We start from the raw sequence: 14,731 nt of genomic DNA, 5'->3' as shown, positions 1-14,731 counted from the left end.
CCTCATCTGTAAAATGGCCATAACAGAACATATGTTGTGGTGTTGTGTGGATCAGACATGCAGTAAGCCTGCCTTAATTTACAGAGTCTAAGTTGTGAGTTCTTTATTTTTTAAGTCTTGGTTGAATTTGTTACAATATTGCTTCTCTCCCCCTCTCTCTTCTGTAGTGTTTTGGTTTCTCTGCCCTGAAGCATGTGAGAGCTTAGCCCCCCATCAGGGATCACACCCGCAGCCCTTGCACTGGAAGGCGGAATCTGCCCACTGGACCACCAGGGCAGTCCCATGCAGGCTTCTGGAAAGGGTAGCGCATTTGGTCTGTATACAAAGTAAGATGCCCACTTAGAAGTAACACTCTGGGAAACTTGGGAAAAGGGGACTAAGACCCAGACCAGGAAGGAGTCATCCAGTATACTTAACTATTTGTGACAAAGAGCTTTACTAATAGCCGTTTTGAGATGCACAGTATAAGCGCTCCACACCTGCTGTAATAGTTTCCTTCCACAGCACTGATTTAGCTCTTTCTGTTCTCTTTTCTGAACACTTAAGACAACCCAGTTGAGAACAATGCCTACGATAAGCATGATACCTGCCAGGCACGTTTACGGATGCAAATTCACCCAATCCTTAAATGACCCTGCGTGGTAAGCACCTCACTGTCTGCAGTCAGAGCTGTGCATATGGAGTGGGAACGCCCCAGAGGACGGACTCGAGCGTGGGGCCGCCGCGGGGCCCGCTCAGGGGCCCCAGCGCACGAGGACGCCTGGCCAGAGGTGTGCCCTCTTTCACCCTCTCGCCGCCGCGCCCCAGCTGGGGTTTCTGGCACTAGAATTGAGAGGGCTCCTGACCACCCAGTTCCTTTGGGGTTCCGGTGAGCGACCCTGGAAAGGGGGCGACCTTTTCCCCTCCCACCTCGAGGAACGTGATTAGAAGGTGGGCTCCGCGGGGCCTCCCACCCCACCTCGTTTGGGGAAAGATGAGCTACACGCTTAGCTCAGGTCACTGCAGGTTCGGCAACGAGGGGCAGGCCTCTCGAGGAGGTGGCACGGCGCGGAGACGAGCCCGAAGCCCCGCGGGCCTCCGCCGGGCGGGGACGCGCGCCGCCCGCCGCCTCCCGGCCCCTCCCGGGCGCCCGGCCGCGGCCCGGAGGCCGGCGGGGCCCGCAGGCGGCGGGCGGGGCCTGCGCGCGTCACGGCCGGGCGCCGCCCCTCGCATCCGCGGCCCGCCTCCCGCCGGCCTCCGGGCCGCTCAGTTCTCGCTCCACGTTACCCGCCGCGGCCTCGGGCCCCGCGAGAGGCCGCCCGCCGGCCGCCGCGCACGCGCTCCCGCCCCGCGCGCACGGCTCTCCCCACGCGCGCGCCCCGCGGACGAGCGCAAGTTCGTTTCCCCTCGCGCGCCGGGCTCTCGGCGGCGGGCGGAGCGGCGGCGCAGCGCGCTGGACGGCAGACCATGGAGGCGGACGGGACCGGCGAGCAGATGCGACCGCTCCTCACCCGGGTAACTGGCGGGATGCTGGCGGCGGGCTCCGCGGCGGGCGCGCGGGACGCGGCGGACAAAGCGGGGGCGCGGCGGGGCGGCCGCCGTCCCGGGTCCGGCCCCGCCGCCCCTTTGTGTGGCTGCCCGGGGCGGGGGGCGGGCGGGCGGCGCTGGGGAGGCCGGAGTGGGGCCGGCGGCGCGTCCCGGGGGCCCAGCAGCCCGGCAGGCGCCGCCTCGGCCCCGCGGCGGTCCCTCTCCTCCCGGGGCTCGCCTCCGGTGATCTCGGAAGCCCACCCTCGCCCCCGGGAGGCGCGCGGCCCCACCTGGCGACGCCGCAGGCCGCGGTGAGGAGCTGGTGGAGCTCCCGGTCTGCCCGCCGCCCGCAAGCCGTGCGCTTTGTTTCGGGACTTCTCTGGCCGCGTGGACGAGCCGCGCGCCTTTGGCGGCCACGGTGCCTCTCGCCGCCGCTCTGCCCGGTGCGCCGCCTCCTCCCCTGGCGAGAACCCGAGTGCCCTCTTGCCACCGGCCGGGCGTGGAGAGGAAGGCGTTCCGAGCCCTGCGCGCTGCTCCTTCCCAGCAGGAGCGCGTTTTCGCTGGAGCTCGGAGTGGTCTCGGTGAGGGGCAGTCGGGGGTGGGCTTTCAGAAGTTTTGCTTTCAAGTTTGGGATACCCGACGGGCCCAGGCTAGAGAAACCGACTTCCTGCTTTCGTGGGGGATGCACAGGTCCCCACGGCTGTGACTCAAAGGGCAGAGAGGTGTTAGAAATTTTCCTACTTCCAGCAAAGGAGGAAAGGTTGCAGTGAAAAATTTTCCAGTCTTTCACAACTAACAGGAAAATTGCTTTTCATGTATTCTTATTCAGGAATTTCACTTATTCCACCCCTCTCCACCTCCCCGTCCTGTTAGAGATTGTAAGGCCCTGGAGAGTAGCCACTCATCATTTCAGTGTGTTCACCTATGACTTCTCAAAACGTGGAGAAAACGTATCCAGACAGTGAAGTTATTTAGCAGTGATTTTTGGAAGATCACTGGTACTGATGGTAATAGAATCCTGGAAACTCATCCGTCCTAAAGAATCTATTGTAATTCTTGGTATGGCCTTTGAGTAAGCTTATTTTAGATGTATTGCTTAGCACCTTCTCTAATAGCATGCACTTGGCTGTTCTTAAATTTATCATTTGCAGACTTTTAGTTCAGAGCGGTAAAGAGCCTCAGCGTTTTCTTAAAGCTGGAAAGAAACTAGGATGTGTTCCCAAATATTATCTTCTTAGCTAGCAAAGGAAGCCCGTGATAATGCATTGCCTTACCAAATCCTTCCTTCATTGTGATAACACTGGGAACCCATTCTGTAGTATCCAACGAGGACAGAAACAGCTCTGCTAAAGTGAGGGAGACAGACGACAGGGGGATTATCAAACGCCGTTATTGATGACTTGGCAGGGGAGCACTTTGGAAGTCTATGCCTCCTAAGTCTTGGGAAGGGAAGACTTGGCTGCAGTAGCCACATACACGTTGATAATGTAAATCAAAGATGATAACCTGTCTCAATCTAAAAGTAGCATAAGAGGACAGGAACACTGTTGGTTTCAGTTAGTAGAGAACACTGTTACTTGAGAACTGGGAAGAGAGGAACTGTTTGCATTGACAGAGTTAACTCTTTCCTTACTGATTTTCCCTTGGTAAATGAAAGTCGAAAAAGTGGAAGATTATATTTGTCAGTTGTAACTTCTCTAACGCCTGACCAACTGCTTAGCATAGTAAAAAAAAAAAAAAGTAGAATAAAATGATTATTCCTAAAATGCCATCTTAAGTATGTAATTATGCTAAAATTTTTGAATGAATTGATGGCAGTTTGTTACTCTGAAACTGGAGCCCATCTGTTTCATAACTTAGGCTCCAAGCTTTCTTCTCTTAAAATTCTATAATTTTCATTGAGTATGGTTTTGGGATAGAGAGGAAAGTCATTTATCTTAATAGGAAAAAAAAAATGCAATTTTTGTTTTGCTTATGTGCTCAGTCGTGTCTGACTCTTTCTGCAACTTTTGTTTGCTTTATGACAAAAACTCATCATCCTGTTAAATCCTGTTACAGCAAATAGCACTGTTAGAAGGTTCCCAGGTTTTAGCAAATGTTCTACTTGTAAACAGTACATGATTTAACAGAATTCTGTTACTTGTTAGGTAAGTTCACCCGTTCTGTGGCATTTCTATGAAGTATCTCCGAGGTGCAGGCAGTGGGGATGCAGTCTCAGTGAGTTTATTTTGGCAAGTGTAGTGAATACAATGATAGTATTTGCATTCGTACTAATTCCATCCGTGAGTGCCAGTTAAAATAACATTCATGAGCCTGTGAGAAATACTTTGAGGAAAGTAGTTGTTGGTAGAAATGAGAGATGTTAACAACCCGGTATGACTTCAGAGATGATTGCTAGCAGAGGTGATTGATAGGTCTGTAAGCGTGCAGTCTCTTGGGGGAGCTCTCTGAATAGCTCTTGGGCTAGCACGCTCTCCAGGCACATGATAAGGATTTTTAGTTCCCCTTTGGCCTTGTCCTTGGTGTCACTGGGCCACCATCCATGGAGGTGTGATAAAGGGAGAAAGAGCAAATCTGTCTTCAGTTCACCTGAAACCCTAGGACACTTGAGTTGGATTGAAGCGCTGCATTTGGTAAGTATACCGGGTTTCTTCCAAGAGAACTTAAGATATGAAAATAGTGTTTTGTTGCGCTTGACTCCAGTTACTTGAGCAGGTTAAAATCGAAAGCCGAAGTGGGGTGGTGTTGGAGGTGCCTGGTAGTTGTTTCAGTGGTGTGTGGTGTGCTAAAACCTTGGTCCTCCTACTTGACAACATCCTGTAATGGGCTGTTTTTCTTCCGCTTTCCTTTCCTTTCTTTCTTACTGTATTTTGCCACAGATGTGATCTTAAATTGGATAGTATCTGCCGCGCACAAGATGGCTCTTTTATATCAAGGAGCATACAGGTGATTCATGGGGTTCAAATGATAGATTATTCAGTGCGGCTTTTGATTTCCATGATAGCTTCCTCTTACTGATTACTACTTCTTCTATAGTTACCACTTTTATGCATACACTGTTTTCACTTTTACAATGAACCTCAGTTTTTATATGTAAAATCAGTCAACTACCTCCCCCTCTTTTTTAAGCCCTCTTGTGAACATGAGAATTTTTGATTCCTGTACAAAGTGGGTAGCTCTACCAACATTATAACTTAGAGTCAAGTTTGCCTCTGTTTTTGTTAGCAGTCAACTTCATGTATTTTGTTGAGTAATGCTCATTGAATTTTACAATTTAGGGAGACTTTCAGGATTGTTTGTAACTGCGTCTGACCTTTGAACAGCACAGAGGTTAGGAGTGCCGACCCTCCATGCAGTCAAAAATCCTCCGTATCTGCAGTTCCACGTCCACAGATTCAACTGTCTGTGGATTGTGCAGAACTGTGGTATGTATTTCTTAGACAGAAATTTACGTGGATTGCTCAAGGCTCAGCTGTATAATGATAATACACCATCAAGGGATCTGTGGTTGGCGTAGTGTCCTGACAGTATTTGACGGTGCTGCTGCTGACGGTCTTGCTGAAGGCAGAGAGAGGGCCAGCAGACTGGACTGGTGATGGATTCCTAAGTTACTGACTCTTTGCTTCCATGGCTGAATGCTTTTCATTGACTGTTTAAAACCAGAGTGGCCAAACATGTTTTCAGTGCTTGCTTTATTTAGGAAGATAATGAGATTATGATATAGATTTGCATTTTTATCTGGAGCTGACATGCTAGTACAGAAGAGTTCTAGTTTGGCTATTTCAAGCGTATTTTAAAGTGTTTTAAGTTTTCTTTAGCCATAGTTTGAATTTTAATAAGTTTATTTAGAGCAATAAATACTACAGTGAAGGGTGAAACACAGTTCTTTCATAACAAAATAGAAGAAGATGCACTACTATTTTAAATATCCTTTCTTTTTCTTTGTAGAGTGTTATGGCGACTGGTGTCATTTGGTTCTCAGCCTTCTCACATGTCAGGCAGTGCAGCACTCTCCTTCCTGGATTCTAGGACTGCATTGCTTCGTTTTGTCCGATTGCCCGCGTTGGAGAGCTGTTGACGTGTATATCATCTCTCATTAGGAACTTGGGAAGTGGATGTATCTTTGAAAATAGAGTCACAATTTGCAAGATGCCTATACTCATGCAGAGCATGAGAAGGGAAAAGATGACACTCAAAATCTTTTTTTCTCATAATTTTCTATAACATATAGTTAACACTTGGTGCTTTTGTGTTTGGTGCATATTCTTTTATTTTATTTTATTTTTGCATATTCTTTTATATACATAATATTTTCAGCCTAATGCTACTCTTGATTCTGTTAAAATATGACAGTACTTACACAGAATTCCTCTCACTTTAGGAATTGATGTTTTCAACAATAACCAAAAAAAAAAAAAAGGAATAAAGCAAAGGGATGCATAGTGGACTCTCTTCCCTTTGAATTCCATGGTAGTGGTGGGGCTGTTTCTGTTCAAATAAATGATTTAGAAACATTTTTGACAAGAGTTTAATTAGAAATTCCCATTTTACTCTGCTTTGGCCACTGGGTTATTGATCTAGAAAACATGTCTTCTTTTTCAAAATTTTAGCACTTTTTAATATTTGCCTTGAGTGGGTGGGGTTCTGGGGGGAGGAAGTGTCAGGGGAGGGAGGGCAGAGGGTATTATAGGGCTGCGTTTGTCTGAATTGCAACCTTAGCATCAGGCTTGATGAGAGGAGCTTGGGCTGGGCTTCAGCCTCTGCTGGTTCTCTCCTGTCGGTGCCCTTCTGAATCACCCTCAAACCAACTGTGGTGGCCCTGAGTGTATCACCTTTCAGTGTAATATTAATACCTCTTCTCTCCTAATCATTTCTGCGGCTAGACTGTAATCATGCTTGGGAATTCTTTGATCTGGATTTAAAAAGCACAGAATTTTCTTTGTTTCTCCTGGGCATTTACAAAGTCATGTTCAGATTTGCTGCAGAATTTTATTTCTAGTAGATACAACTGTCTAATGTAAAATGTATTGTGTTTTTAAAATCGCAGAAAAGATTACATATTGTATAAGATGAATTAAAGGCCAAATTTCTTAATTCTGTTAATTTATTTTTTACAATAAGAGACACGTGTAAAAATCAGACCACAGCTGCTTGTAATATCAGTAGTTCCCACAGTTATTTAATAGAGTTTAGTTTTCGTTGTATCATTAATTGTTAAATGTGATCCCTTTGAGTGTGCTTTATTCATTTGCACCGAGGAGCACGTCATAGTGAATTTTCTGCTGTTTTTCATTAGCTTTGTGTGAAAAGCGCCCTGAGTTCTGTCCTAGCACTGGGTATTAATGGTGCCATAGAAATACAGCAGTCTATTTAAAATTGCTTCTAAAATAGATACGCCCATGGGGACTGTGGAAGTGCCTCTGGGGTCCTTGAATCCACAGAAACTGAAAAAATTTAAGCTTGTGTGTGTTACTTTCTAGAAGAGGGTCAAATAGCTTATATTTAGATTTCAAAGGACTTTATAATGCGAAAAACAGCCAAGGCCTAGTCTAAAAATTAGCTCAGCTTGGTTTTGTGCCTTTCTTGAAAGTTCATAGGTTTATGTTTTGCTTAACTAGATGACTGATTATTAAATTCACCCCAATATTTGCTACAGTTTATTTTCCAGAATACGGTGTACCTGTAGAAGGTTTTGCAAAAGAACCATTTTGTAGCCGAATCAAGTTTGGAAACTGTCACAGGCTGTACCTCTGGGAGATTCACAGTGATTCATTAGAGGTTCTGAGAAATCCTATAATAAAGATGTTCAGCTTTAATGGGGAGAGAATGCAGCCATGTGAGGAAGAAATTCCTGATGGTTCTTACAGAACATGCACAGGAGGTCCCTGGGGCTTCCCTGGGGGTCCGGCAGTTAGGGCTCAGCGCTCGCACTGCACGGGGCGCGGGTCCCGTCTCTGGTGGGGGAACCAGGCTGCACAATGCGGGGGGTGGGGGGGGCCTCAGAGAGCAGGTCACTAATATGCTGTGTTGTTATGGTCTAAGGAAGCAGATCCTGTGGTCTTTATAATTCACTTTGTCACGGTAACAGGAGAGATTTGAGAAGTGTATCACCTAGGGAGGTACTTTGGAAGCAACATGAAAGGGCCCTGGTTGAATAAATTATGCTCCATCCAGAGTCGGTTACCGCAGCTATGAAAAATGAATGAGGAGGGGCTTTTTGTACTGATCTCGCAAATAAATTGATTTTAAAAAATCAGGGTGTGGGTCAGAAGATACTATTTCACGCCTTTTCTCTAAGGAGAGTGATAAAGAATGTATATTGTACTTACGGGCTTCCCTTGTGGCTCAGCTGTAAAGAATCTGCTTGCAATGCCGGAGACCTGGATTCGATCCCTGGGTTGGGAAGGTCCCCTGGAGAAGGGAAAGGCTACTCACTCCAGTATTTTGGCCTGGAGAATCCCGTGGACTGTATAGTCCATGGAGTTGCAGAGAGTGACATGACTGAGTGACTTTCACTTCATTTGTACTTACTAGTATTTGTATAAATACACTGGAAAGATTATCAAAAAACTAGTAAAAATGATTGCCTTTGAGGGTATGAAGGAGCAGGACTTGAGACCAGAGTGGGAGCAAAAGTTCACTGTGTGCCTTTCAGTGTAGTTTTGGTTTTTGAACCATGCAAACATAGTCAGGAAAATAGGATGATTTCTTATATTCTTTTATGGCATGGGTTGGCATACCTATCTAGTTATTTCATGAGAAAGAGTTGTGTATCTGTTGATATAGTCTAATACATTATGAACTACTTAATTATTCATGTTATAAAGGTACCACTTAACAATAAATGTCTATCAGTAAAATCACACACTATATGCCTAATTATGATATTGAATGCTCGGGTCCCTTGGAAATTTTGAGTTTGTTACTGATGTCCTGATCCTTCTCTCCCTTTCAGCTTCTTTCTATCCAGGGATTTAAGTTAGTGAGGAGTCAGTGGAAGGTCGGATGTGAGGAGAGACTGAGAGTGTTGCTGTTACAAATGAACGTGGCTGACATGTAAGGAAGTAGCTGTTTGGTATTATGCACACATATATGTCTTTAAACTTAGAATTGTCCTTTGTGGTTTTTAGACTTCCCTTCAACTGAAGATCATATATGTTAAAAAAATTATTTAGTTCTCTGCTGCTTGAGTTGGAGCTTAGAAGGGTCTAAGCTAGCTCGAGGCTCTCCCACGGAAGCCGGGTGACTTAGTCCCCCGTGACTGCAGAGGGAAGAGGGACAATGGGAGGACGAGTGGGTGAGAATAAAGAGGAAAACAACACCCAGACTGCGTTTGTCGCGATGACTGGGGCCCAGTTGCAGGGGTGCATTCACACTGCTGGCCTGTGTGCGTCGTGTGTGCTGGGCGACCAGCGTCTCCTGGGCCGTGCCGCGTGGTGGTGCCCTGGGAGAACGCCTCTGTATCTGCGATTCCTCCTCTTGTTCTGTGTGAAATATCTAGCCCTACATTTAAAGACTTAAACGTAAGACCCAAGGAATGGTTTCCACTTAGCTAGCTTTTAGAAGCCAGTAATTTGGAAAGGAGAGTACTGCTCCTGAAGGTGTTTTTATATTTCCATTTGCATGTACACCTCAGTGATGGTCTGAGACTGTAGTTCCTCAGATAACAGGCAAACCCCACTGAAGATTCTGCTCTGTCTCCCTCCAGTTGCAGCACTGGCGGGGGAAGGATGTCATTTTTGTCACATTGATGTAAATCACTCATCTAGGACTTCTGGTTTTGTTTTTGCTGTGGCTGTGTTGGTGAAGAACTGGTCACTGGCTTTTTAGAGAAAGCCTACTTTGAGCCACACATTTTTGGGGGCATCTTTAAATCACTTACTATTCCCGTTAAGTCAAGTGGACCTTAGAAAGCATCGCTATGAACAAAGCTAGTGGAGGTGATGGAATTCCAGTTGAGCTATTTCAAATCCTAAAAGATGATGCTGTGAAAGTGCTTCACTCAGTATGCCAGCATATTTGGAAAACTCAGCCGTGGCCACAGGACTGGAAAAGGTCAGTTTTCATTCCAATCCCAAAGAAAGGCAATGCTGAAGAATGTTCAAACTACCGCACAATTGCACTCATCTCACACGCTAGCAAAGTAATGCTCAAAATTCTCTAAGTGAGGCTTTAACAGTACGTGAACTGAGAACTTCCAGATGTTCAAGCTGGATTTAGAAAAGGCAGAGGAACCAGAGATCAAATTGCCAGCATCTGCTGGATCATTGAAAAAGCAAGAGAGTTCCAGAAGAACATCTACTTCTACTTTATTGACTATGCCAAAGCCTTTGACTGTGTGGATCACAACAAACTGTGGAAAATTCTGAAAGAGATGGGAATACCAGACCACCTGACCTGTCTCCTGAGAAATCTGTATGCAGGTCAAGAAGCAACATTTAGAACCGAACATGGAACAACGGACTGATTCTAAATCAGGAAAGCAGTATGTCAAGGCCGTGTATTGTCACCCTGCTTATTTAACTCATATGCAGAGTACATCATGAGAGATGCTGGACTGGATGAAGCACAAGCTGGAATCAAGATGGCCAGGAGAAATATCAATAACCTCAGATATGCAGATAACACCACCCTTATGGCAGACAGTGAAGAGGAACTAAAGAGCCTCTTGATGAAAGTGAAAGAGGAGAGTGAAGAAGCTGATTTAAAACTCAGCATTCAAAAACGGAAGATCATGGATGGCATCTAGTCCCATCACTTCATGGCAAATAGATGGAAAAACAGTAAAAACAGTGACAGACTATTTTCTTGGGCTCCAAAATCACTGCAGATGGTGACTACAGCCATGAAATTAAAAGATGCTTGTTCCTTGGAAGAAAAGCTATGACCACCTAGACAGCATATTAAAAAGCAGAGACATTACTTTGCTGACAAAGGTCTGTCTAGTCAAAGCTATGGTTTTTCCAGTGGTCATGTATGGATGTGAGAGTTGAACCATAAAGAAAGCTGATCACCGAAGAATTGATGCTTTTGAACTGTGGTGTTGGAGAAGACTATTGAGAGTCCCTTGGACTTGGGAGATCCAACCAGTCCATCCTAAAGGAAATCAATCCTGAATATTCATTGAAAGGACTGATGCTGACACTGAAGCTCCAGTACTTTGGCCACCTGATGGGAAGAACTGACTCTTCGGAAAAGACCCTGATGCTGGGAAAGACTGAAGGCAGAAGGAGAAAAGGACGACAGAGGGATGAGATGGTTGGATGGCATCACTGTCTTGATGGACATGAGTTTGAGCAAGCTCCAGGAGTTGGTGATGGACAGGGAATCCTGGCGTGCTGCAGTCCGTGGGGTCTCAAGGAGTTGGATATGACTGAGTGACTGGACTGAACTGATTCCTGTTATACATGTGAACTCATAGGCAGAGAGGGTTTCTGTAGAAGGCCATCAATGAATATTTGTTCAATGAATGAATGTTAGGATAATACCATGAACTCATAGATTTGAAACAATATATTTCTAGTTAATTGTTTAATCAGTAAATTAATAAATTCTGTTTACTTATGGTGATACTGTTAAGAGAAAGGCTCCTATTTTGCTTTATGCAACTACCAGTAGAAGAGAACAGAATGTTCCTTTCCTTGGTTCTGATGAGTGGGAATATTGAATAAATAGTTTGGATTGATCTCAGAGTAAGAGTGCCTACCATTTTTTTTTAACCTGAGCTAGGATTTTTGGCAAGTACGCATTAAGCATCATTAAAATGAAAGTTTTATGACTCTTAAGATATTTTTAGAAGTTTGAAATACATTTATATTGATTATTGGAAAATAGTGAGTCTCTTACTTGTATATTACTACTTTCAATATTTGCTTTCTGAAAACAGTGACTTTCAAAGTGTATGATTATAGCCAATAGCAAGAAAAGGGATCTCACCCCAGATACGATGTTAGCTACTTCATATACTCATATGTGCCCAGTCGTGTCCAACTCTGCGACCCCATGGACTGTGGCCCGCCAGGCTCCTCTGTCCATGGGATTCTCCAGGCAAGAAGACTGGAGTGGACTGCCATTCTCCAGAGGATCTTTCTGACCCAGGGATCGAACCCGGGTCCCCTGCATTGCAGGCAGATTCTTTACCGTCTGAGCTACAGGGAAGATCCCAACTACTGTATATATTGGTGTAAAATTGGCTATTTCTGTGAACTCTTTAAATTACTACTGACATTAATAGAATTTCATGTGCTTTTATTTTGGTAATTTTGAAGTTTGTGGACCCTCAGTGGATCTTCCTCTTTTCCGGGCTGTCTCCTAACTTTGCAGCCCATGGATCACTGTTTATACAGGTGCTATAACTAACCAGTGCATTGACTCAGAGTCCTTTATATTCTGTATTTGTTTTTGTTTTCCTTTAATTGTTCCCAGATGACCTCATAATACGTTCAGGAGGAACTTCCTTTTCCATTTCTGCACGTGCCATTAGCAGTATCCTCAGGATAAGGTTCTGTTATGAGCCTATTTATATTTGGCCAACTTTGAATAAGGGATTCATTCAGACTAAAGTTGGCCTTCATTTGGTCTTTCATTTTATTTTATTGAGCTATTTTTATTCAGTAACAGGAAAGTCGCTAAATAACCACAAGCCCAAAACCTCTTTTTCAGAACAAGATAAAATTTGGAAGTGGCTTAACTTTAGTAACAGGTGCTGCTTGGGGTTCAAACACACGTGGGTTACCTGTCTCTGAGCTGCCACCAGGCGGCCTCGGGGCAGCCGCTATCTTTGAATCTCATTTTTCTCATCTGTAAAATTGATATTAAATACTAACAGGGTTTTTTCATGATTAGAGATAAGAATATACTATATAAAATACTAAATGTGAACTTGGAAACTTGTTATGAATAATTATCCTGTGTTTTTTTAAAATATCTCATGTTACAAAATTGTAAGAGTTAGTGTACAGATTGGCTGAAGACCTAGAAAATGGAATGTGTTAGGTCTCCTTACGCCCTGACGTTGAGCGATCCTGTCTAGCTCTGTGGGCAGGGATTGTGTGTTAGGAAAAACTTGGTGTTCCTCCCGCGTCTCTTGTCTGAGCTCACGGTGACCACCCTCGCAGCAGCTCTGACCTCAGGTGTGTGCGGGCTGTCCCCACCGTGCGGCTCTGTGACAACAGCTCAGCGTCCTGTAATTCCACTCGGGTCTGTGCCCCTGGAGATGATGTCAGATCCCATAATGGAGTACAAGGCTCCTCCCGGCCCCCCACCCCGCCCCGGACCCCTGGGCTTCTGTCACTTGTAAATCAGAAGTTCCCTCTTTGGAGCTGATTAATTTGGTGGAGTGGCTCACAGAATTCAGGAAATCTCTTTACTTACCATTTGCCAGTTTATTATGAAAGGATGTGATAAACCAATGGTCCCTGACATTTTCGGCACCAGGGGCCGGTTTTATGGAAGACAGTTTCTCCATGGACAGGGAAGGTAGGGGGTGGGGTGGGTGGGATGGCTGTGGGATGATTCAGGGACTTTAGATTTATTATGCTGCCCCTGATCTGATGGGAGGCGGAACTCGGGCAAGTGATGGGGAGAGGCTCTAAATACTGATGAGAGAAGGATGGAGAACTCTGTCCCCACTCCACCTCCTGCTGTGCAGCCACGTTCTCACCCAGGAAATTCCGAGGGACTTAGGAGACCTGTGTCAGAAAGCAGGGTCAAAGACCAAACATTAGAACAAAAGATGTTCCTAGTTCTCTTATCAGTTAGGAAATTACAAGTGTTTTAGGAGTTCTTTGTCAGGAACCCGGGACAGAAACATATATATATATATATACACATTTTTTTTTCCTCTTAACTCACAAGTTGCCTTAAGTCACAAATTTAAAGAATATAATTATATCTTGGCAAAATGTTGAGAAGTTTAAAGCATAATATAGTTTTTCTTAAATAATTTTAACCATTTGACAAAACATTTAAAAGGTGATATATGGCTGTCCTTTTAAAAATAGACTACCGGGACTTCCCTGGTGGGCCGGTGCAGGGGACGCAGGTTCACTCCCTGGTCCGGGAAGATTCCACGTGCCGTGGGGCAACGAAGCCCATGCTCCACAACTTCTGAGGCACGAGTGCCCTGGAGCTCATGCTCTGCAACGAGAGAGGCCGCTGCAGTGAGAATCCTGTGCACCGCAGCTAGAGAGTAGCCCCTGATCACCATGACTAGAGAAAGCCTTCGATCAACAACGAAAGCCCAGTGAAGCCAAAAAAAACAAAACAGACTACTGATCACTAACTAGCTTTAGGCTTGTGGGTATTTTTAATCTTATCTTTTTAAAATTATTTTCTTTTGTCCTTGAATTTCTTATCTACTGTAGATTTGTTATAGGTAACAAGTGAAATCTTGTAGTTATTAGACGGGATGGGGGAAGGTCTTTCTGTTCTGTCAATTCCGGCACAAAGTTTACCACCTGAGATGGATGGTCTTCTGACTCTTGGCTTGTTATAGATTGCAGGGGTTGCTAGATAGTTTAATTCTGCCTTGAAGAGATTTTTACTGTATTCTCTTGTTACTTAGGATTTCAGAATTTAGTCTGCAGGGGATTACAGTGCAAAGGAAAATTGCATCTGCTTGGCAGACTAACTATAAGATGGCTCCTGGTTTGTCTACTGAGGCATAGTAATAAGAAATTATACTCTATTAAGAGTTCATAGTTTCTTCTTAAATTGAATTGTCATTTTTTTCTTTAAACTGAAACAACAGGAATGTATTTTAACTAACATGAATGTTCTGAATTTTGTTTTGCATATGCATACGCACACATATGCGTATGCATATATAGCTCAGATGGTAAAGAAGCTGCCTGCGATGTGGGAGACCTGGGTTCAGTCCGTCGGTTGGGAAGATCCCCTGGAGGAGGGCGTGGCAACTCACTCCAGTATTCTTGCCTGGCGGATCCCCATGGACAGAGGAGCCTGGTGGCTATAGTCTATGGGGTCGCAAAAGTCGGACACGACTGAGCGATTAAGCACAGCACAGCTTGCTCATATATACATTCAAGTGTGCGCACACGTTCATTTTAATATGTGTTTGTGTATTTATTTAAATCATTGGATAATTAAACCATGTAGAGATATTTAGGAATTTTCAGATTAGCTATGTAACATTGAATTTTATTGAGTTTAAACAGCCAAGTTTCCATTCTGTTTTACAAATGTGTGAATTCTCATGGGAGTT

The 14,731-nt window shown here is 44.9% G+C and overlaps 1 protein-coding gene across 11 annotated transcripts in view; it reads left to right on the top strand.

The window, feature by feature from the left end:
* Positions 1-1,362: 1,362 nt before the first annotated feature.
* The window catches only part of SLC4A7 (solute carrier family 4 member 7), a 114,797-nt gene continuing 101,428 nt past the window's right edge, over positions 1,363-14,731 (top strand). For 10 of the 11 annotated variants that reach the window (XR_014065241.1, XR_014065238.1, XR_014065240.1 and 7 more), the window contains exon 1: positions 1,363-1,494. Coding sequence is in view for 6 of the 11 variants with exons in the window: in XM_081529511.1 (XP_081385637.1) it covers positions 1,447-1,494 (48 nt within the window). In the remaining 5 variants the exon portion in view is untranslated. Of the gene's footprint in view, positions 2,088-14,731 lie in introns of all 11 variants that reach the window. The other variant, XM_081529498.1, reaches the window with a different exon arrangement.

The sequence above is a fragment of the Giraffa tippelskirchi genome, chromosome 9 (assembly GCF_054371585.1).
Source record: "Giraffa tippelskirchi isolate mGirTip1 chromosome 9, T2T-mGirTip1v1.2.pri, whole genome shotgun sequence".
Classification (NCBI taxonomy): domain Eukaryota; kingdom Metazoa; phylum Chordata; class Mammalia; order Artiodactyla; family Giraffidae; genus Giraffa; species Giraffa tippelskirchi.
Note: the sequence above shows the minus strand (reverse complement) of the source record. Positions and strands in the feature narration are given on the sequence as shown.